General features: G+C 32.9%; 1 protein-coding gene across 1 annotated transcript; it reads left to right on the forward strand.

The window, feature by feature from the left end:
• Positions 1-4,954: 4,954 nt before the first annotated feature.
• On the forward strand, positions 4,955-25,913 carry SPAG17_1 (Sperm-associated antigen 17). Its single transcript, XM_051213196.1, has 8 exons — positions 4,955-5,262; positions 5,297-5,620; positions 9,502-9,664; positions 11,003-11,194; positions 13,255-13,451; positions 15,612-15,965; positions 17,345-17,485; positions 25,281-25,913. The coding sequence occupies exons 1-8, from the start codon at positions 5,164-5,166 to the stop codon at positions 25,311-25,313; spliced, it is 1,503 nt and encodes a 500-aa protein (XP_051069150.1). The 5' UTR covers positions 4,955-5,163; the 3' UTR covers positions 25,314-25,913.
• The last annotated feature ends 435 nt before the right edge of the window (positions 25,914-26,348 follow it).

A 26,348-nucleotide genomic window follows, 5' to 3' on the forward strand; every position in this document is an offset into this window, starting at 1 on the left:
TTACAATTCTATATGATTTACCTTCGACCGTTTTTAACGATGGTGGTGACTTCCTGGTTAAGAAAAAGACTGGATAGTTTCGTTCAACTACAGTAGGGATAAATCAAAAGGACTGATAGTGGCTTTTGCAATTTATGTGTCTATTCTACAGCTTATGAGGCACTTAAATTAGGTTTCTCTCCATAGAACTAGGCGTTCCGAACCCGACGTTTTCTAAAACTGATCTCTGTACGCTCTTTAAAATTTAACTGGGAAGATTTCACTAATCGTGCCTCTTCACTAGATGAATGATGTCGCTTTCCTGGAGTGAGATCATAGATACGAGCTTGAATGGATTGCTTTGGTTGTGAGTAAATTTCACTTGTTTCACTTCAAAGCACTGAACCTTCAAGTCGTTTTGTATGGCAGGAAAATTAAGGCAACAATCATGATGCATCATCTTGACCATAAAGTTCCTCATTATAACGGACCACCAGCACATTTTAGCCTTTAGCTTTATTTGTTATGTCATTATCTAGATATAGAAGACGAAAGATTACGCACAAAAACTGTCTTTATGATTATGGAGCCAATTATACAGAATTCATTCCCACAGAATATGATGATGCCACCATTTTAAAATAAAATTACCCATCTCTTTCGCTACATAAAATAGTGGACAAGTATGCAGCATACTTACGTGTTCCTCCTTAGCCCTTAAATATTTTATCCCTTCAAATTACGAAAGAACTGAAGAAAAAAGTGCTCATTCGTTCCTCAGAAATAAGATGAAAAGATCGGGTGTTCAATAATATAATCTCATTAAGCCTTAAGAGTGTTTGTGGAACAACCTAATATTATGTCTACATTTGGGGATTCACGGGTAATCTCAACTATAAACGAAGACGATCTGGTTTTGTTTTTTGTCCAACTTTAATGAAGCGTCTTTTCAGATGGTTAGTTCCAGACGAAGAAATAAGTTACGTTGTGACTCCTAAACTGTCGTATAGTATGTAGTATGTGCTGACCTAGTATTAGGTCAACCTTTCGTTTGTGGTAGAACAGCGGAAACATGGCTATTCATCAATTTATTCCCACGAATGAGGTCATTTAAATGTCATCACTCTTTCGGTCTGTTCCAAAATGTATATTTCACATATGGAAGATATGGAAGAAGGGTTGACTGTTTGGATTTCATGTTCCAGAAGGGGTCTAACTTAATAAGCGGCACATAGAATAGGTATTCATAGAAGTTACTAGAGGCATTACAAATTCCCTACAAGATTGGAAAGCTTTCGATAGCATATTCCTCATTCTTTGGTTTCCTAATGGTTTAAAGTAGACAACTAATAGTTTATTGACAAGTCATCATACGTATAAGAATATTTGAGGGCGTGATCGTGTTCATTCGTCATCTTATTTTGTGTCGGCAACATATTCTCTGTTTCACTTTGTTTATCAATGAAATTTTATTTACGCCTAACTAGGGCTGGCCAACTGAACTGGTTTTGCTCATTGACGTGTTAGATGTTGTTACTAGAGCAAAGCTCTTCCTTAAATTTAAAGTTACCGTAAAATTAATTGTCAAGTTTATGCAAAGTCTAAATACTTATGACCTATAACGTTGTGTAGAGACAATTCGTTTGTACTTCATCCATCGATAGAATGTGGTTAGAGCCTGCTTCCAGAGATCCCTAGTTTGTTCACTGAGCTGGCGAATTTAGATCTTTATGTAGCATCATTATATCGCAAAAGCAATTGTCGTACTTGCTACAACTAAAGCATGAATATGTTTGCATTACGGACGTTATTCGTTCGACATAAAAATGGTTTTGAAGTCTACAAATGCAAGACAAATATCAGAGAAATCAACAGAATAAAACATTGGAAACTAATATATACGTGTTAAAGTAGGGTGAACGATGGAGCAACAAGTCTGTGACGACCACGACACTTACTTTCCACAGTAATAGTTTAGAGTGATGCTATGAAAGTCACAATTAAGTGAAAAGCATAACCAAATATCAATTTGTGTGAGTTCTATGCACGTGGTGAAGATGAAATGAATTTGAAAAAGTTGATTTGTTTAAGTGTAACACAAGATATTATCTCAATTAAAGCTTTGGATACTTAGAGATAATATTTACTTAGAAGAAAAGAGAAATATAAGAGAAGTGAACACCTAGTGAAAGGGTCAACCATGATAATGAGAGTGTAATGAATAACGACTTTGAAGCAAACGATTAAATTTTTTAAATTATTCCAGTCCACTCGGGTAAATACACGTAAATGTATGTTATAGGATACAGAGTAAAACTTGATATTAGTGTAAACTTTTGTGCAATAATAATCTAGAATGATGTCATGAAAGTAACAAATAATTGCAAAGGATAAACAAACATAAATTTCTATGTGCTATATATATGTGGTGAAGATAAAACGAATCTGAGAAGTTAATTTACTTAAGTGTGGAAAGATTATTTGTTTTTAGTCAGAGACTTTGGATGTTTAGGAATATAATATGATTATAAGGAAAAGAAGGGACGAAAAGAGTGTCTAATGTGTCGAGGGGCCAATTCTCATCATAATGATCATGAATATGAACATAAGCGAATTTCAGATATTAAGACGAATAGAAAGATTTCAAAAGTTCACTTTACTTGTCAGCCAATTAGATAGACGACAGACCTTCTTTGAATGAATCATTGTTAGACACACTGACATTCAATAGGTGACAAAATCCACTTTCTAAAAGAAAATCATCGTAGAGGCTTCTGAACCAGATTGTAGTTTCTCTGCAACGGAGGTTCACTGGTAGTCTGTTACACGTGATTGAGTAGAGAATGACAAAAACATTCTGGCTTAAGGTTCTTAGAATCGCTAGAATATTTTCCCTATTGCGTAGATTGTGGAAAGATATCAGTGAGTACGAAGGGGTGGATACCAAAAAGCAAGAAATACCGTTAATAAGCTGGTAGATATGCCTGATCCAGAGAGGTTCGAATTTTGAGTTGTTGATATTTTTGGTGATAATCCTTGTTGTGGGAATACCTCAAAACAGCTTTAATGGACTTTCTTTGAACACCTTCAATTTTAACCAAGTCATTATGCCTTCAATTACTGCAAACTAAAATACCATATTCAAGAATGGGTAAGATACTTTTTTGTATAATAATAATCTCGATTCGATATTTTGGGAGATTTGCATTATGGATCCAGTGAGCCTTCTAGCTTCGGATGCTTGAGATGCAATATGTTCGGAAAATTTCTAAGTGTTGTTATATCTCAAGTCCAAGTCACATACAGTGTTGAGAGGTTTCAGTGTATGTTTATGTATAGCCAGATTTGGGTTAAACTAGAGGCCAATGTGAATAAATCCACTTTTGTCTAATTTAGGCTAATTCCACGAAACAATCTATTCGTACAACTTAGTTATTTCTTCCTGGATTACCTCTGAAATATAGTTTTCTGTGGTGGGAGAAGAGAATGAATAAACCGCTTCTAGGTCATCGACAAAAAGGAAAGGTTTAGTGCATTGAAAGAGTGAATACATGCCGTTGATCAATAGAAGAAAGAATAATGGGCCATTCACACTTCCTTGTATAAACCCACTGGTTGCTTCCACAGGCTGAGAGTGGCAAGATCCAAAGCGAACGATTTGACTATGTTCTGCTAAAAAAATATTTGAGGAAAGATAAAAAGGGAATTCTGCATGCTAAATAGAGAAAGTTTTGGAAGAAGAATTTTGTGTGAGACACTGTAAAAATGGTAGTAGCCGTTTGCGGATGATTTTCTCCATGGTTCTTGATAGCATAGATGTCAAATTAATGGACCTATAGTTGGCAATATCACGATGTTTTCGTGTTCCAAATCTGGGAGTGATAAGAGATGTTTTCCATACAGATGGGTAGGTCCCATAATCCATAGACAGGTTGAACAGTTTTAAACAAAATAATGGGAATTCTGTACTACCACATTTCACAAATGATGAAAGAATCTCGTCAAGCCCACCGTCATAGGAATTTTCAGGGAAGCTATGACCCACTTGATGTTGGTGGATAGATGTCGACATTGGAAATGTATAGATAGAGGTTTCAATTTCAGTATTGCAAGAAATGCTGATTGAATTATTCACAAACAGTATCAGGGTTGTCAACAATGCTTCCATTAACTATGAAGAATTCAGTCGTACCAAGAGAATTCGATTTCACATGGGACTTGAAGTACTGGTAACGCTAGGCTTTTACTACCCAGGGCTTTATTTTCTATATTCATAAGATAATTGCGTTTAGATGAAGCATTTCTATTGATCAAGTTAACTATACTCTGGAGTGCATACATGTCATGATGTTCATGTTAGCGGCGTTTCAATTTTCTCAGCTTTTTCTTGAAGGATTTCATAGTATTCTGGTCCCTGTTATCGTTATAAGCCACGTGGCCAACAAATACGTCATTGCAGTCAAGGCAATATATCAAGTCGTGGTATAAATCAGAAAGCGCAGCGTCAATATTATTTGTGGTAAAATAAGGATTTTGTGGTGAACTTCGAGTAAAATTTTCAGTGAGCTACCAGGCTCATTGATCGGACTGTCTGCTCTTGTACATCATTGCAGCTCCATAGTTCGTTTGCATAATGTTTAGAGAATGAATAATTTTCAATACAACTGTATGATCATTCATAAAAATCTCATAACTGATGTGTACTGAGGTAGAGTATATGTTTATTGCAAATAATGACTCAAGTATATTATTCCTCCTAGTAGGTTTTCGGTCTTGCTGGACTTATCCACAAAGTTCTATTTCAACTAACTTGTTATATCGACCTGATACCGAAGTCGAGACAACTTGCGTCCACCGGGCTTCATTAGTTTTCAATTCTAGAAAAATAAGACTGTTGGCGGCTATAGGTGAACACTTTGAAAGTTTAAAATTTAGGAATTATAATATTTAACACTTCTAACACATTGCATTGAAACCACGAAACCTAGAATATCTGCCCTTTTGCAAGAAAAAATTAAAACATGCTTTCATCAACTAAAACTCAGTATTTTGATCAAAATGACGGGTCAGGTATCTTAATTTTCAAAAAATGTAAGGTCTGAAGAACACCTAGCTTTGTTTATGTGAATAGACAATTCAGTTTTGAGGTGATCGTCATGTAAATAAAAACGTTTTACTTTCAAAATGCCAAGAAGTGCTAGAAATGTTAAAAGCAAAACACCAAGAGCCTCAATAGGCGTTTCAGACTGGGAATCAAAACTTTGCGATCTCAATTTGAACGATGTATGTAGATTCTTGAAATTTTTATAGTGTTCAGGAAGTATGGAAAATGTCACTGTCCATTCTTTCACCATCACTATTAGCGGAAAATGAGATCATATCAATTTTAGCAGCAAGCATCGTCAATGGGCAGCGTCAAAGATTCACGGTAATAACATATGAAGATGTCCTGAATCAAATTTTCACTCAATGTAAAGCCAAAAGTCAGAAGGATGCTCCAGAATTTTTTGAGATATGCAATGTGGCTAAAAATGCCATTGAAACCGTCGATGAATTAAACCCACAGACACTTTCAAAAGTTTTGAAGTTTATGCTCAACAGCATAAAAACACTGGACATTAAGCAGCAGTCATTAAGAAAAGTTAGTTTAATAGTTGTTTCTTGAAAATATTCACTGAGATTCGTTTTATTCCAGTATTGTGCCAGAAAGTTAGCGAAAAGAAATTGTTCACCGTCCTATCTGATATGTATATTTATCTGACTTCAACTTCAGTCTATTGGTGAACTCCTATTAGGGCTCGTTTCCACCTGTTTATGGAAAATGGGGGAACTTTGAGCAAATTAAAATATTTTATCAGTTCACATTTCTTTTGAGTGCTATTTTTCCGTGAGACAAAGATATGCTGTGTTCTAGGTGGGCCTAGATACCGAAGCAGTTGCATGTATATCTTTATGTTTTATCGAACATTTCGCCGATAATTGCAATGTTAGAATGCCAGTGTGATAACTTTGTCACAAACCTGATAGCCTATCACATTATATTTGGCTGTTCAGTGTCTAAGCGTGTAACCATTCTTGTTTGCTCTAAACAAGCCACCAATTTAGTAGTAATCTGAACTATTCCATCCAGAACAAAGCTATATTAGGAGGGATTTAACAGATATGTGCAGTCTCTTAAGTTACAAAGTTGAACAACAACATTACAACCCGTGACATCCATCTTGTTACTAAGTACTGTCAATCGACTAAGATGTGGGCTGGCTACCTTTATTTCGTAACATATTGTAGAATATTCATTCAGAAGCATTTCACTATTAAAAGTCCTAAAATACAACCTTTGCGAGTCACGTTTTGCGCACTGAAGGTAATTGAGTAACAGCGCAGTATAACACTGATATGTAACTTAAATGTAAGACCCCTACCTCAAACCAGAATTTGGAATGGTTGCATATATTTTACTAAACTGCAGTTGAAGTGGGTTTTTTTATTTTCAGTTGCATATTGAGGATTTGTGGTTACGTCTGATGAATCTACTTTGATCGGAAACGCTAAGTTGTATTTTCGAAAGTTTCTAAACGTAACAAACCCTTTATTAGTTTGCTATCAGCTACCTATTCCCAGGAATAACCAACAGATTCTATGTGATTTGAGTTAAATGGGTTGTCGATCGAAGCCCTTTAGTTCTTTGTTTCGTGATTATGCACTGTTGTACTTAAGCCGCTTTAATAAGACTCCTCACACTTCCATAGTGTATTCATCTTATTTCAAAGTTAATGTGTTAAATGTATGGAGATGCATATCCAAAACTATCGGCTGTTATGTGCGCAAATAAACTTAGTCTATATAGGTATCCAACACTCATATCACTTACCGAGTGATACACAGTTAAATACATAAAATGCTAAGACAGTTCTAAATTTAATTTTACTATTCACTTCTTATCCGTTATTTAACTCTCTATGTCTTTTCCTGGCCAACATTTGTATTTTGATTTCTATTCCATTAACCATCGTAGTATGGATAAATATTCCGTCGTTTTATTTTACTGTCCACCCATTCATGAAGTTGGCGAATAAATTTGGCTAAGACGCTGATAAAATGCAGAGTCTTCTGACCACTCTAAGCAACAATGCAAGCATGTTCGGGATGCGATTCTCTCCCTCGAAATGCAAAATGTTGCTTCAGGACTGGCCTGCGTCAACACTCGAACTAAGGATAGAGAGTGAAGTGGTTGAGCGTGTCGACCGCTTCACTTGTCTTAGAAGTCTCATCAGCCCTTGTGGTCTGGTGTGTGAAGAAATCTCAGCACGGATACAGAAGGCTCGACTAGCTTTTGCCAACTTGCGTCATTTATGGCGTAGGCGAGATATCCGTCTATCAACCAAAGGACGTGTTTGCTGCGCAGCAGTTCGTTCCGTCCTATTTTATGGCAGTGAAACATGGCCGGTAAGAGTAGAGGATGTTCGTAGGTTACTAGTATTCGATCATAGGTGTCTTCGAAACATTGCTCGTATATCCTGGGACCACCGAGTAAGTAACACAGTTGTTAGGAAACGGGTACTAGGTAAGGATGGCAAATCAATTGGTGAAGTAATGAAACTTCATCAGTTGAGATGGTTGGGACACGTGTTACGTATGTCCGACCACCGACTGCCTCGACGTGAGATGTTCAGTGGTATAGGAGTAGGTTGGAAGAAAGCTAGGGGTGGCCAGACCAAAACATGGCACAAATCCATGAAGTCACTGACAAGTTGACTGAGCCATGTTGGTAGGTGTAGACTACCTGGTTGGGGACTGCGAGATGATAGCAACCGATGGTTTTAGACCCTGAATGACATGGCTCGAAATCGTTTGCAATGGCGCAGGTGCATACACTCTTTGTGTTCTCCCAAATTCTAATCTTCTGAATTCTTCATGTCCCTTTTTCCTCTTTCCAAATTTATTTCACTGGATTATACTCCTTGAATAACATCTTCAAGCCTTAATGTTTCTGATTACTGCTTATACTCTTACTACATCTACGACTACGGAATTTGAGTCGACAACTGCATCTCTGTGCTAGTATGGTGTGGCAGCTCGAACTGTTGTACGTACGTACGGAGTTCTACGTTGCTACTAACTAACTGACTGAAAATCAGTCTCTTATCAAATAAATATCAGGCAAAATGTAACGACTTTATGTACACTGAATTTGTAAATAACATCGTCCATTTATTTTAACGTCTAAATAAATTCCAGTTCTTCATTGGTTAAAAGTTCTGACGGTAATATACATTTCGGTTGAAAATTGTCTTTTACCAAATATTTTCGAAGTTTATTACTTTTGACTACCGATTGTTGATAGAAAACCATAAGCATTTTGAAAATAACTATGATTTGACTAATACTTTGTTACATTGAGCAATATGTTAACTAACTAAGTCAGATGAAAGGATGGTTTAATTCAGTCTGCAGTTAGGAAACATATAGAAGCAATCCTTATTTATGAATAAGTGACTTGTTATAAGCGTTTATTTACCAACATATAATTGCCCAACTTCATTCTAAAATGATATATATATTGATTTGCTATCCGCAGAGTTACTGGTCTAACTCAAAATATTTCCACGCAAGGATCTTATTTTGTGTGTGCTTATTATTTAAGTTTTTTTATTCGTCCCTGCATTTCGGCTAGCACAGTGGTAATACGTACGTTGTTTATGAAGTTTTGGCTCTTCTGAAATATGTTCTGGATGACTAGATCTTCAGCTTGATGGATTTTTGTTTTATGTTGAGTACTTTAAGAACAGATGACCTAGGGTACTTGATAACTGATTAACCAACTAGTAAACTTAGTAGTGTTACTACTGAAACAATCAATTTATCAGTGCATCTGGTCGCTGATTTAAAAATACTTCGTAATTGAAATGGAAGACAGACAAACAGATCCACATATGAACCCAAAGGCTACATAGATTAAAACGACCTATTACATCTGACAGGCTTTTAAACAAACAGTAGAGATACTAATGAAAGGGTGCAATATAAAGAGAAGTGGAATGCTCAAATTATAAAATGTGGGGAACGAATTTTAAATAGTCATCTTATCAAATAATCTCTTTATTCAACTGGTTGAGTATCGTCTCAATGTTTCTGGAGCTTCGAGTCATTAACTCTAAAGTGTAAGTAGATCTGCCTTAATTGGTATCTTATTATACACCTTATACACCTTGAAACAAGCTCTAAATCTTCAGTGGTTTCCGTTGATTTACTTACTTTGATCAGCATTAAAAAATGATGTAACGAGTAATTTGTTAACGGCTTTTTAGTTATGTCCTATAAAACAACAATCCTTTCTACGTGAATCAGTGCGATCCATATAACCGTGTGTGGACCTGGTGAAATTTGTATTCATTTTTGTGGAAATTTTCTCGTAAAATGCCAATGCAAATCCCAACCTCAGTTTAAAAGAAGTAAATCTTGAGTTTTATATCGTATGAAGTACGTTGCAAATAACAAGGTTTTTTCACATCTATCTCACAGTCAATTCCGAAGACTAACCATATGGAGGATACTAAGAAGAAAGAAAACCCAAAAGATAAAAAATCTGGTGCCAAAGTCATAATATCACAAGAGCCACCAGTAAACAAAGAGAAAAGTAAACTTTATAAACGTGGGGAAGAAGCATTAGAAGAGAAATACCTGGGTAAGTGGGTAGCTCTCAGACAATCGCACTACAGCATGTTGTATACATGAAGGTCTTTGTGTTTTCAAAGGTCAAAAACTTGTGAAAGTTTGTTTATAGCATCATTTCGTCCTCAGTATACGTGATGTTTTTGTCGTATCACGGTCAAAGTTAAGTCACTGAACCTTTACTAAACTCTTCTTATTTCTCCGATTATAGCAGTTGTTTTGAGTTAAGATTTTGAACAACAAACATATTAAGTAAAAAACGATAGCTGCTCTGTCCCACGAAAAGTTTGGGCAAACCTTCTTCGTTCATGAAATTTTATCGATTAATGAAAGTGTTGTAAGCAAAGAATACTTAATATTCATAATGGTTCCAAAATGGCTATTTTGATTTCATCGTGATGATTGGTATACATTTTATATACGATTTATGCAAATATCGCTAAATGTGAAGTTGAAGATAGCTGCATGTTTGTTGCCTTCCTCACTTATATTCTTTTCCGGGCACTTGAGTTGCTTAAGGACAATACGAAAACAAAAGTAATTTACCTTACACTGTAAACTAGATAGTTATGTGTAATTCAACAGTATGAATTGGCAGGCTTTCGTCGATAATTCCGGGACTTTATCCAAAACTTACAGGTTTTATAATTAATAATCTTCTTTGAATCTATTGGTATGTTATAAGTGATCGGTATTTTTAGCATCAATTTATTCATAGGTTTACTACAAGGTATTCGTCTTTAAACCTGAAGGTCTTGACTCTGATACTAAAATAATTAGAACTCGATACTAAAGAAACATAACTTGGTGTAATGCATATTTTATATCTTTATTCGTGGTCTTGATAACCTCTACAGTAAATGTTAAATCTTACAGTGACGACCATCTATTTGATCCTTTACCTTCGCTTAGTTGATGGCTTTAGACTGCCAGGACTCAAATGAACTATTACCCATTTACATACTTTAGTTCAATCTCCATTCATTCAGTATTTACTTCGCCCTTTTGAATATAGCATTGTTTGAGATTCCGGAAATGTGAAGAAATACATTGAACAGACTTATGTACTAGTGCAAAATAATCATTTTGACTTTTAATGTGAACAAGAGAGGAAATATAAACCATTAAAACTAATAAAGAAAACTTTATGATAGTTTCAAATAATTAGACATGACATTTCAACTTTAGATAAACAATAGTTTAGCATGTCCACTTTTGATAAAATGATTCGACTGGAATTCATATAAAAGAGGAAAATTGATAAGAACTGCTACGTAATTTACTTTTGTCAGAATTTTTTAAAGTGTCTTCTCATTTTAGAACTTATTTTTTTAACAAATTAATCCAACAGGTGATGAACCAGATAATGGAATCAGTCGATATATTCTTCTTGTTAATTTTGAAAAATGTGGACTTTTAGAAGAGTTATGTCGTCTAAAAATAGACATCCATAGTATTATACGTTTGCATGTAAATGATCAAAAACAACTTCAAATATTAATCACCAAACAGAAGGCTGAAAAAATGTGGGGTTCCAAAGGATGTAAGCAATGAAGTTAGTTGTATCATCAAAACACGTTCCGATCTTTTGTTTTTGCCCTCAGTCAGTTTAATAATTATGAGAGTGATTGATTTTTTGAGTTCGCTTATTTATTCACCTTACTGCCTTTCGCTTCACAATCTCCTGTTTAATCAATGACGTAATGACCTCTTGACCAATCAACCAGTGGCCGAGAAAAATGACTGGGGAGCCATAATTTTGATTAGCTAGTGTCTAATCAAAAGGTATAGTTAGTGAGCACACATCTTCATTGTTTTATTGTCACCTTTAACCAGAAACTCGTATGATAATATACACTACACAGCAACATAAATTAGGAACTTAAATATGTACATAGCTAAGTTATAAGTGAAACAAAATCAGAGCAAAAGAGAAACAGTTGATTAATCCCAATAGTGGGATAGTAAAACACATAACAACCGTTCATAAGTAAAACGAGAGCTTACAATTGGGGGAGCATAAAGTTACAATAATTAGATAGGTCAAAAGGTTATAACGTTAGCAGTAGTCACCCTGTCATAGCAAAGCTTTATTATTATCAAAGGTGTTAATAATTTCCGTTAAAAATAATTATACAATAACTCGAACTAAATCCATACATTTTTTTTGAAGTATTTCGCGATTTGCTTTAGTCTTGAATTATGAAACACGAGATGAATATTTTGATTTCTCTTCACCTACTTATTATTGTGCCAAAACTTAATGTTTGCGGTATGTAGGATCATTTTCTGTTGAACCGAATCCTTAACGAAGTTTTTCGGAATAAAGAAAACAAGTTACAAATTTGTTGATACTTTATGCCAAACACGTTGACCATTTTTAGGGACTCAAGTCAATAAGTATTTGTATTAGTACCCAGGGTGATGCATAGCTAACATACAGGACAGCTTCTTGGGTTAAAACCGAAACTATTTTCATATCTGATTGAAAATATTATCTGTTTATAAATATATCGGTAAGAGTCGGCGAATCTCATTAAAGTAATCTGATGCCAATTTCTTATTTATTAATTTAGATCTTGCTTCAGAAAAGAGTTTTAATAAGCAAATAAGGTGACTTCATGTTGAGAAACTGCTAAATTTTTATTAAGAATGTTAAATATCCATCTAATGTTATTCACATCATTCCATGGTGCACAGCTTTCTGCTATACCCTACATTTCATTCGTATAGTTATATACATTTTAAAGTGGGAGATTAAACTGTGAAAACAACTTGTATCACACATTGAAAACTTCCCGAAGATTTCTCTGCTCACGATAAGATGGGTACACAAAGCTTATAACATTAAAGGCTGATATTTCTGAAGTAAGCAGACGTCTAACAGTTTCGAATTCCGCTTTAGTTATTGCTTCAGGAAACAATATTTTGAAATTGATCAACTTATATCTATTAATTAAGATATGCAAACCACTTAGCTGACGCTAAGTAAATTATTGACGTACAAAGCTCGCAGAAATAATAAATATTAAAGGAATTATTTTTCCCTATATCAGTCGTTAAAAAGTAATTTTTAATTACTTCCTTTAAAAACTATTCATTCATTGGGGGAAACAGAGTCACAACATTTTTAAAATAAGAGGGAAAATGTTTATGGTTAAAAAAATACAAAAATGTTATTAATGTAAAACCGAGGCTATTCAGTTCTCATCACATAACAGATGTCCAATGCTCATTGATTTTCAATTGTTAGTTCATAGTTGCTGATGAAAAGTACGTTATACTTTTTGCATTTATTTAACCCGATATGGAGCTAATTATTGATTTATGCTTATAGGCTCTCGGGAGAAACTTCTGTTAGTTTGTTAGTTATCATATTTTTGCTGACAGTAAGTGAATTTAGAATGGATAATTGTATGACATTATATGTACCCATAATCAAATTTTATAAATCTGAAATAAAAAAACTATTAGTACCAGGAATATGTTTATAAGTCAAAGTACGTGTTTTCTTTCTATAACAAGTTGAATGTTATCACCCCATTTCTCCAACATAATTATTTCTGCATGAACTCATATGCACATTTTTATTTTAATTTCCAGCTGAACAAGATTTGGAACAGATGAGATCTGAAGAGGAGGCATTATTACTAGCAGAAGAACAATTAAGACAGTACTGGCGTACAACTAGTATTCTGATGCGAGATCATGTTTATGATCGTTTAGGAAATATTGCTACGTTAGATTATAATGTCAAAACAGAATTACTTCCTGATGACCTTAATGGGGCGGAAAACAGGGTTAGTTTTCCAACTTTCCAGGGGTGAATGTGTCAAACGTACTCTACTGTTTTTCTACTTACCATAAATATTCATAATTTGTTAAGCAGAAAATAATTTTTCTTTATTCCTGTTGGGTGCTATCCTGTTGGGTACTTTTAAACAGTTAGTCAAAAACTGAATCAGGTATTAATCAAAACTTCAGTTCTGGCACGAAACAAAAGTCATCTTTATTTAAAGAAAGTTGCAGTGTGTCAGATTCTAGCCTTCTTTATATCGTCCGAGTGTGAAATTCAAATGTTTTACAATTTTCATAAAGTGTTGTAATGATGAAATGAAGATTCTCAATAAAAATCTGCATGCCAAATAAAATAATTTGAAGGTAATTTGACATGAGCAGATAATCTAAAGGGATTTATTTTGAGGTTAAATTGTACCTAATGGCTACCAGCTGAAGAAAATATGAAAAATGTTTGAAAAGTGAAATGAAGGTATCGAAAACAGTTTAGTGAGATGATAGACATGACTATTCATGCTCACGAAGTGCGTTCTCCTTTCACGTTTTAATAGCTGCTCTGAAGACAAGATGTAAAAAATCAGCTCTGGAGAATAAAAGTATCTCAAGGATAAATTTGACTTCCTGTAAACCAGATTTTAACTTAAACTTGAAAGTAACAACTTATTTTATTGTGTGGCGTATGCTACTTATTTCGACAGATATAAGCAGTATGTAGCACCTATCGGGAGGTAATGTTTGCGAGCAGAAGACCGAGAAGACTGAACTGAAGAGAATACAGAAGAAAACTGGAAACAATCAAGATAACAACAGGAATGAAGGAGTAATGAAGTTTCCAAGAGACAACTGGTGGAAGATGTGTAAATGAAGTAGTTAATGTATGGTTTTTATATTTTGCGAAGACACTCTGTAATTTTGTATTAAACAATAATTTGCTCTTCCACATCCGAGTGTTCGTTCACTTCAGTTGTATTTCTATTCACTGATTAACAGAAAAACTAACAAAAAGAACCTGATATTTTAAGCCATTGTTTATATTTTTAAAACAGTTGCTACTCATAAGTAGTTTATATAATTTAATCCATTTTTTAAGCTTATAGAATGGAGTTAGGTTCCTTTCACGCTCTGACTCGACACCATTACATATCTACTACTTTGGAGGAATTCACACTTTATCGCAAGTTCAAGTCTGGGCGCAAAATAACCCTGTAATAGCTCTAATTCTCTCAGCACATAGTTTTGTTTACTTGGATAATTAGTGGAATGTTACACACTTAAGGATTACGGATATATCTTGTTGATAGATGCCAACCAGAAAAAGTTATAGTTACAGACTTCTGGTCACTTGCCTTCAACGATTTCTTGTACAGGTGGTATATTTATGGATGTAATTAAGTGCTTACTAATAGGTTTCAGGTTCAAACCACACTTCACCTACAAAGTCTGAGTAGTCATTTATCAACACTAACCTGTCATTAGCTGAATACATGTATCGACATTTAGTTACACCACCATTCACAAATCTGGATCGAAAAAAAGAGACACAGTCAATAGTATCAAGTTTCGGAACTAGTAACACGCTTAAACTGAAGTTTAACATGAATTCTCATCGTTATTATTTTACTTCGTGAACTGTAAACAAACTAATACTAAAAAATTGGCCCTATTCACCATTGTATGATGGTAAAGGTGCAAATTAACCTGCTTCGGATAATATTCATCTCACGAGTTTAAATCCTTCAAATTTTGTCTTCCTACACATGCCACACAGAACTTTGGAAAATAACTATAATAAGATTATTTGTGCCAGGAGTAAAATACTGGTCCATTAACACTGAAATCTTTATTAACCTATTACCAAATAAATCATACCAACATCTGATTAGAAACTGAGGCTTCATTAAAATCCACAAACTAACCTTCGTTGGCGTTAAAAAAATGTCAAACAGAAACGAAAAATCATACCAATCTGTTGTTAGGTTCAGAGTTTAGTAGTTAAGTAAAAAATTCGATGATAACGAATGGCTGGTGTAGGTAGGCTATTTCAGTTCCTAATGCTTATCCAATAATTATATATTTATAGTGGAACTTCTCAAATATCACTTTATTTTGAGGCATTTTGTGTAACGCTTGACATAATGCTTTATTTATTTCCACCTTTCTAGGCATCTTTTGGAGCCACGATGTTCAATGAAATATCTACTATTCTGTATGATCTGATAGACTTTAGACGCCAATGGAAAAATTATTTAGAACATATAAAAGTCATTCATTTACCTATATGCCCTCCTTCATTGAATGAAAATGATCCCGTAAGTAGCAACCAACTGTTGAAAATGTCTAAACTAGCAATCGGTTTACATCCAGATAATTTGGATAAACCTGCAATAAAATCTGAAGATTGTGGTGATATTTTAGCAGAAGACTTCGTTGATATGAGGTTTTATAATGAAATACTCCAAGGTTTGCCAATCGAAAGTACTAGCGTTGAGCTAATACTTCATGCCGTATTAGAACAGGTAGGCCTTATAAAAACATTTTCTGACTACGCTTAGTCAACTGCATATGACTAAGAGGGTTAGTTAATTTTGATATCGGTTCTTATTTTCGTACTCCAGGGCACAGCTCAAAGGGAATTCATTTTCTTTCTGCCAACTTTTACAAGTCATTCACTCAGTCACAGCGTTCAATCTTGTTTGTATGTACATCGGCTAAAGTTGCCACTTTTCAAACATGATTCCATTGTTGCCTAACGTAGTTAGAAGTCTACATTTTGCCAGCGTCTTCACCAAACACATCTATATCATCTGTGTATTCTAACTCATTCAGTGAATCTACTTGCAGAACCTCAACCTGTGAAAAGTCAGACGATGAAAGTGTTATCTCTGAAAACATATGTATGACGGAGTTAAACAAAAATGGGGAAAACGGAAAACCCTGATGAGCACTACTTGAAGACATTAATTCCGATGACTGATCGTTATTAGCTCTTATTTAACCATTAGTGTTCGAGTAAAGAGAGCGTATATAAGGTTAACGTGTTTCTTTGGTAGGCGTTTCATTGACAGATTGCCACAGAACCTCACGGTAAACGGAGTTGGGCGCCGGCTTAAGGTTAAGGAATACAGCTGTAGTCGGACATCGAAAAGTATGTTCCAGAACCTGTCGGGGTATTTTTATCAGATCACCCGGATTTTTGATGCATTCACGGTATTCTTCTTGTAAATTTGTGCATTTATAAATACGTTCTTGTAAAAATATTGTGCGTTGAGAAGCCTCAAGAGATCATCAGTAACATTCTGGTGGTTTAACAAACAGAGACCTGGGGATGATGTTGTCTTGTAAATAGTGTTTATTAAACATTATATGATTATGCCGATTGCATTTACACTTGCGTGATTGAATTCAATTACCAATGAGTTTATATATACAATTACCAAAGTTTGATTTGATGATTTCTAGTAAACTGAGTATTCGGTAGTTTTTTAAGTTATAAAAATAATGCATTTATAATGTCCAATGTGTAGAGAAATTAACAACACAAACATATATGCAAGCATTTCTCATAAAAATAATCTTGACCGGAGTGACATAACATTCAATTGGCCAGATCTGTTTTTGACTGACTGTACTAAATATTTTGTGCTTTGGTCCTTTGAACTATTTGAGCTTGGGTTAATTTAATTTGTTTATTTAATTTATCGTCTGAAGAAGTGCCTAACACCGACTCACGAAATGTTAGAAAATCTAATTTTTCTACTCACTAGGATATTAAAAATATATTACTTTTATATTGTAATGATCGCTTTTTAGAAAATTAGATATGTAGCTGTAATGAAGTTATTATGTTATTTTACCTATAACCAACGAACTTTATTATTTTATTAACTTTTAATAGGTTATTGCCAATGAAAATGAGATTTTACCACAGGCGGCATTAATTGATGAGAAAGCAAAAAATGAGGGATATGATCCCCATATTTCTAGAAATATTGCAAATGAAGTAGATAAACTGTTCTTAACTGAAGAAGAGAGAGCTGTAAGTCAATGATTTTCTTTTAGTCATTACATAGACAAACTGTTCGATACTTGATTCTTTAACTTTAAACTAAAAACTAAAATTTTGTAAGGTGGTTTATTTTAAGAGTTGTCAAGGTTATTATCAAACGAGATTGTGTTTAAAAATCATCCAATTATTCATTTTGAGATGTTCGTTCTATTTAAGGTATGACTTTGAGTTATTCATTTTGACAAATAGTCAGTCACCATAAACAAAGTTCCTGAAATGAGTGTTCCTCAGTCATAGTTGTTACATCTCACGTCACTGAGGTCAAAGGGAATCAATAATCTGAGAAACATAGGATGGGAAACAATATCGAAAGCAATGAATGTTTAAAAGTGAAAAGTACAGTTTGAAAGAATCAAATGGGCTAAACATATAAGACTTCCAGAATATTTTTTAACTTGTGAGAATGAATATAATTGTGTAAATGAAACTTGTTTTCCACCATGTTATACAACATCTCGAACCCGCGATTATGAGTATTGTGTAGATTGAAATTGACAACGCGACGCCCAATGCTCTGTTTGTGTATGTGCGTGGTACTCTTACAGTACTCCAGTGATCTTGTGAGATATTAGGTTCTGTCGGAGATATATTGTTCTTTCTGAATTAAAGCAATTAATATTTTATAATAATAGGCTACAAAAAATATTCACTAAAAATGCATTGAAATGTGTAAATGTCATCATCGTTCATTTAATACATTACAGTAAAGCTATAGATGTAAATTTCTTATTCCTAATCGTATGCTCTTAAGCGATATCTATAAATTAGTCGCCTTGGTCGCATAACTTAACATAAAACTGTATTATTAATTTGTATGATGAGTTATTTAGTGAACTAATATCATAAATTATCATTATTCCACTTCTCTCTGTTAATTTATTAACGATAAAAATGAAATTTTACGTCAGCGTAAATTTTTCTACACTACCATATTGATTACTTACTGTTAATGAAATCACATTACTAATTTATGTCGTCCAGCAACATACATTTATTTATGTAATCACAAATATTGACTTCACGATATGATAAGACAATACTAATTCTAGAAACTAACTTTATTCGATGAAAATTGAGTGGATTTACAATCGATTTATCATCAAGTGGTGAATAATGTTATTTTTTTCAACTCTTTCATAGTACTGATCGAATTCTGCTAATCAAATTTTAATGTGGCAATCAGTTTGAGTGACACGTGATTGAATTTGATAGTTTTCTCAAGACTATAGGTACAATGTGCTAGCTAGTACTATAGAGCACAAAAACTAGGCGTAGGGTCTCTTACCGATAACTTCCAACTACCTTACAAAGTAAATGAATGTTTTTTCATCAAAATTCTACAATATGTAAAGAAAATACACTCCTTTTATAAAAAAGTCAAACAAAATTTGAAAACTACACAAACCTTTTGTTCAAGTTTTGTAGCATCTTTAAAAATCTTCGCCAAACTGTCATCAAGGAAATGAATTCACAACTAATTATTTCATATTATGCCATAATTACAGATCACTGAACGTATTAAATGTGTTTTAATTAAACACTATATTTTACTTAACTTCTTATTATTTAAAGCTCAACAGTGATGTTTAAATAATACTGGATAACTTTGCAATGGGTTCATTCCTAGTAATAAAAATGATCTGTAGCAACTATTTTAATAAAGTACTTCTAATCAAGATAGATATTTATTTTTACGAGTTCATATCACTATACAAATTAATTATTAACAATTATTAGAAGAATGGGTTTTGTGGAGATTTTTAGAAATTTCACTGGTTGAAATCATGAGTCAATTGAAGCTAGACCACCATGGAAAACCTAGAGGCACTGGACGGCCGTTTCGTCCTAGTTAGACATTAACACCGTTGAATGCCGGCTCAGTGGTCTAGTTGGTTAAGCGCCTGGCGCGAGACTGATAAATCCTGCGTTCGAATCTCACAGGGGGCGGGATCGTGGATGCGCACTGCCGAGGAGTCCCATGCTAAGACGAAACGGCCGTCCAGTGCCTCTAGGTTTTCCATGGTGGTCTAGCTTCAATTGACTCATAATTTCAACCAGTGAAATTATTAGAAGAATATACATTTATTGCCAAAATTATTTCCATAGTAGACAACATAGTGAACAAACTGAAGGGTATGATGTTTTCTAATTTAATAATATACAATAAAAACACAAATTACACATTGAACAAAACTTTATTGATTAATTCGAAGAAAAAGTGAAGAAAATCATAGCCATTTTAATTTAAACAAATTACTTTTAATTCTTTAAAATTTACTTGTTATGCTTTAAAAATTGTTAAATAACTTGATTTTGATACCTTAAAAATGGGTTTTATTCATTTAAAAATTAATTTCAACTTTTTACTGTTGAATCTGAACACTGACTATTATCATAGAATAATTTTAATAGTTGAGATCATGAGTTAATTGAAGCTAGATCACCATGAAAAATCTGGAAGCACTGGGTGGCCGTTTTGCCCTGTTGTGGATCTCCTTAGTAGTACGTATCCACGATAGAATAATTTATACTATTAACATTAAGGGTTTGAGATGTCTTAATATTAATATTTAGGACTGAGTTTTGACCGGCTTTTGTTGGTATATATGAGTCCTTTGCCTGATGACTTGATGTGTCCATCACAAGTTATTTTAAATGAATGGATTTTGGCTAGCAGTGAAATTCAGGACGTGTGTTTTATTATATTAGAGATATCATAGGGTGAATGTATCTGGATTATAAGTATCTGAATAGTAAATCCCATACTCACTGAATATGATGACGCGTTGACGTTCGCAGTAATATGTATTGGGTTCGGGTCTCAGTATGAGCACCAATACTGGAATATGGGTACCTCTTTCTGACAGATCCCAATCATGATGAAACGCGCTTCTCAAGTTCTACTGTTAAATACAGTCCATCTATTCTAAATTGAGAATAACTATTTCCAAAACATCATCCCACACAATAATGAAAAAATATTGATTAGTATAGCAACATGTCAAGTGTAATAAGACGTTTATAAATACTTTTTTCAAGGGTGTCATTTGTTTTATTCTTGTGGTCGTTGTGAAAAGTTACGTAACACATTAAAACATATTGCTAAACTGTAGAAAGCCTGAAAAAGTCTGAAAATCAAAATGACCTGGAAATAGGAGCTAAAATTGTTATTTTAAAAACTGATTTAATTGAAAAGAATAAAAATGTTACAATAAAACAACAAAACCCATAGAAATATGTCATAGAAGTGGCCCAGTCTATAGCAAAATAAATAGAATTAAACAAAGACAGAATATAACGTAAAACAATTGGCTTAGTTGATTGGTTTGTGATGATTTGTTTATCAGAAAGATAGTTTTCATTGCTAACAGACAGTGATCATAGAAATGACTTTAAATCATTTTATATTAAACTGATATTTTGTTATAGTTTAAGTTTCACTAACAATTGTCAGTCATTAACTTGCACGACGATGAGCTCTGAATGTGTTCATTTAGAAGAGAATTTTCATTACCAGTCAAGTTTTTCGTTTCTAGTTGAATTTTATTATAGTTTTGAACTGCTTATCTTTTGTCAAAATTTGAACAATTAAGAGAGATATAATGCAAACTTTAAGGGATTATGTTAAATCGTAGTTAAATTGTAATGTGCATAAAAGTAGTAGTTTTTCATAAAGATTTACATGAGAAAAGTATATAGAAATATGAACAGACATTTTTATAGATTGGAATGTAGATGACTAAATATAAGAGTTTCCACCCAAGAAGATTGTTTTTGGCTGTAGATGCTAATTGCCATGGTATTTTACAGAGACTATAATAGTGAATTGATATGATTGACGAAGTGATTAAAATGATAGTGGAAGGAAAAAGAATAGCTAGTCAATTCACGTTGCTACACCTATTGACGTAATGAGAGTAAAATAATTAGATAAACTTAATTTTTACTTAATAAGTTTATTAAAATAACGTGAATTTTATTAAAATGCTTAAGTGATGGTATTCAATTTTTATGGTCATTTTACATTTCTAAAACCCAACCAACCCACTTACATGTTCTACTTAGTTTCTAATATGTTGGAACTGGTATAAAATTTATGGAGTAAATGTTTTCACCTAATCAGCCTTACATTTCTCTCAACTTTACTCCACCTCTATCAAAATGGCTAGTCAAATTAAAAATTAATTAAACCATGAAAACGACATACATTATGCAGTTTAATTCAGTTAAAAGCCTTGTACGTGTTATATCTAACCAAAGAATAGGCGAATAGTAACCACTAGAGTCTATTTGTGGACTATTATTATATACATTCTTATTTTAGAACTATTAAGCAACTATGTTGTGTGTATGCTCATATTCCGGATGTTATATGATTCCATTTGACCTATTAACTACTACTATACGACTTAATATCCTTAAGTTCTTCGTAACATATTAGTTACAGTGCTTCACAGTCATAGCCACTTCTCGGCCTGATCTTATATAATTGTTATTTTTTTATTTTATGATATGATGCGGTCTGGTTTGTTTGTAAATAAATATATGATTCGTATAACGGAGGCTGATATTGGTGTTCTGAACTAAACTGGCTGGGTTAGGCAAGAAGCTACTATCTCGGCGGAACAATAAGAACTCAGAATTGACTATGGACTGCTTGCACTGGTTTATGCTTTATGGGCCTGTTCATTAAGTTGGTGTTCTAATTGGAGATCATATCACATGATAGTTAACAGGCTATAAGGACGTAACACAAAACAGCTGAAATTTCTTGATTCAAGTCAAACATTGAACTAGGATGTTCATGGATTTTAATTGATATCCTTGAAATGTATGAACTAAATGATCGAGGTCGCCAGTTTATAAACAATATGACACCAGGAAAATGTTATACCTCATAACATATAACTTTGAAGTAAACAAATTGAGCTTTCATGCTTAGACAATCGACTCTTGACTAATTTAGTTTTACTTAATAATTTTACTGGAGTTACTCTCTGTGTGTTTCATTTTTAGTTGTAGCAACACCGTGAAAACTCAATTTTTCTATACGTTCGTAATCTCTAGTTTTATGTTTGTTAGTCTACCAAAAAAGATTTATACAGGAAAACAATATTACTTAAACCTATGTAGGTAATATAAAAAAACTACTGATTCATGTAAAATTCGACTGCATTTCGATTAAGTGCTAATCTAGAAGTTTGAAGATAAATTGCGATAGAATTATAATTTACATTTTGTGATACCTTGAATTCGAAAAACAAGTTGATTCACAGTCACCACAACATTTCCAGACAGAGGTCTATTGTAACTTTTTAATAGCACAATTATTCTTAGTTAATACCTTTCTTTACGGGTGAATTATTGAATTTTGTAAATGAATTACATATTGTTCACATGACTTCTTAAAAATAACAAAATATTCACTGCTAGCTTATAGAATAGAATTACTACTGGTCAAATAGCAAATAGTCTTTTTTTAAAATAGGAAACACTGTCTCGGTATTCGTGAGCTTATATTTATCATTACAGATGGATATTTTTCCAAATAGAGACTTATATATCACGTGTTATTGGCAATGGTTGACAAAAACTTTTATCGCATAACATATTTGTGTTGACAGTTTAATTAAGAATCTCACAATGACCTATTATTACTTTGAAAATGCTTTATTTTGAATCAATATACGGTACAATATTATAATACTTTGTCAAAACTAATTCTTTCTTGTAAAGTATCTTAAAATTATAAGTAACTCTAGTAATTGTGATCAAATAACTACAAACACGTTAATACAGAAATACAATTAAATTATCATTACGATGTTATAATTTTAAAATGATTTATTTTATCAACTTGAATATTTAAATTTGATCATTTTGGAATTAACATAGGAATTAAGTGAAGAAATGTCATTACACAAAAAATCAGGTAAATCTTCTTTGAATACTTCACCAATTATTATACTTCATCCATATGATGAAAATCGATATAAAACATTGTTTACAGCACATAATAATCAAAATAATGAAGAGTTAATGAATTCTGAATTGAATTTATACAGTCAATTATTTCCAAGTATATTTAATAATACTTGTAAAGAAAATACAAAATTTGAATGGACACCAGAATTAAAGCTTGATAAAAGTAATAAAGAGAAAATTGGAAATGAAATACTCGAAGAAAGTTATAAGCGAATGAAAGAATTGAGATTTCATCAAATTATGCAGTTTGCTGAAAAGTTTGGATTTACACCAGAAGGTAAATAAGTGTACAATGTAGACATTTTAGTTTTCTTTTAATCCTTACAGACATTAACAAAGCTTATTTATTAGGGAATTACTTGAGTACAAAAATGGAATACTAAATTTTAGCATGGTATTTACGAATAATTACAGTCCGGAAATTGTACTCTTAGGCTTGAATTAGAAACTAATAACTCATAAATTTGATGTTATTTCACTTGGGAATAATAAAAATATACTTTTTATCTAAAGTGCCAGTCAACACAATATTTTAATTGATGGAAAGGTAAGTTAAGACAGATAATTTTTATAAAGCAATATGATAATCATTTTTCAAATGTATTCGGTCTAAGAATGATTATCCGAAGCTATACTGTGCTACAATTACAGATATTGTTTTTTTGGCTTCATCTATCTTATCGACGTATCGGGAATTAGAATTTTATTTCGACGTTACAGAATCTGTTTTGTGAGTAATCCAGGTCATTTGTTATTGTAAAATGATTCTAAAACCTCATCTATGAAAACATTTCCGGATTTTGAAAATGTTAGTATTATTATCATTCTAAATATCGTTTAATTAATGGTTGGCGAATAAACCAGTCTTGTTTGACAGTATTTTGTTTTCCACATCGATAAAGCGGTTTTATTGCATTCCAAAAAGTAAAAGGTAGGAATATGTTGCAATTATGGATAACAGCTGTATCGGTAGCAGGAATTCGTTTTTAGCTCAAATCACGATCATTACAAATCAGTCTTGTTTCAAGTCGTTACAATCGCTAAATTACATTAGGGTTGTTAAATATTTCAAGTTATCAATATGGCGATTTGTGAAGATTGTAGTATTTTCACGATTGAATTCACAAGTTGATCTAAACTAGATCATCCCTGAAAACCTGAAAGCACTAAACGGCCGTTTCGTTCTAGAACGGGACTCCACAGCAGTGCTCATCCAAAATCCTGCACGTGGTCTAGCTTAGATTGACTAGTGAATTCAACTGTGAAAATATTTTAAGGTACTTTATTGATCGCTTAGACATCTAGAACAAATGAATACAGAAACACGAAAATCAAGGTATATAAGCTTCAATCATCATTTCAGCCGGTTTATTGAAAACTTTTATGAGGATGAAAATTTCTGAATAGATGGTGATTTATATTGGAGTGTTAGTGGCTAGATGTTAAGGTGAACTGTTTGAATGTATAAGACTAAGTCTATATTCTTGAATATTTAAATTACTAACCAAGGTTCAAGTTTCAGCTGTGTATCAACCAATTGTCTAAAAAAATTAAAATTCTGGGTACTATAAGTCAAAAATTATTTCATTCGACAAATACTACCGTTAACAGTAGTTTCCACCGTTCAACTCTAAATGTTTTGATCATAATGTACCTTTCAGCCTAAAGTATACAATAGGATGAATCTGTGTGTTATTTTGTTCTAATCAACCACTGTAGCATAAGTTACCACTATTATAGTGACTACGATATAAAATCCAAATTACATTTTTCGTTACAGAGTTTAAGCACTACTTTAGTAAACTTCAACTAGAAAGTTTACAGATATGGAAAGCTTATTCAACAAGGAAACAGTTCCAACAATCTTTAAATATGATTCAACCACTAGATTCCGCTTGGGAGACATTACCGGAAGATCACATCAATCCAACAATGGATCAATTACTTGATGATATTAACAAAGATAATAATCAGCTTAAAAACACAGCGATACCATTCGATGATCCATACTTATTATATGAAAGTTTATCAGTTTTATTTACTCAAATTGAATATGAAATAAATAAAATGCGGAAATTTTCTCTTGAAAATGAAATAACCAGTGAGAAACATCAACATAATTCAATTTATAATTCTTTATCAACTCATTCATCATCATCATTATTATCTGCACAACAACGTAGCCGATCATTATCATCAGAATCATCTGTAAACCGAAAGTCATCATTATCAACCAGACAAAGTACACAAACAAGTCAAAAAGGTAAAATTTACCCACAGAATAATCGTTAAATATTTGATTTTATTAAAGTAGAAACTAAATATCCCGTTTAAAAGTAGAAGTTCATGTATTCATTCTAAATAATGATCAAACTATATCAATTAAGGAAGTTCATATAAATAATAAGTAGATTGATAGGGAATTATAATACATAATACTTTCATTTTAAATTCACTTGGTGTTATTTTTACTTATATTTTCCCATTGTTATTTAGGACTAAAATTGATCAGTCTCATGTTGGTATTATGTGCATCCTGTGCGGATTGCCTCGATATAGCCTAAAGTCCATCTTGGCTTAAAATACTTTCATTTTAATTGTGTAAAATCATATCAAGTTAATTTTTATGATCTTTCAATTGGTTATTTGAGTGAGACTCTAACTTATGGACGACCTTTGAACGAATCTTAAGTGACCTTAGGAAGTAGTAGCCAATCAGAAGACAGTTAATAAGCAGTAAAAATATATTGTAAAAAACTAAAGAATTAAAGTGGATATTCTTCTTTTACATGGTTCAAAATTTTATTAAGGTTTGAAAGAGGTTCAGAGGCTTTGAAATCGTAGTGCA

The sequence above is a fragment of the Schistosoma haematobium genome, chromosome 3, assembly GCF_000699445.3.
Source record: "Schistosoma haematobium chromosome 3, whole genome shotgun sequence".
NCBI classification, from domain to species: domain Eukaryota; kingdom Metazoa; phylum Platyhelminthes; class Trematoda; order Strigeidida; family Schistosomatidae; genus Schistosoma; species Schistosoma haematobium.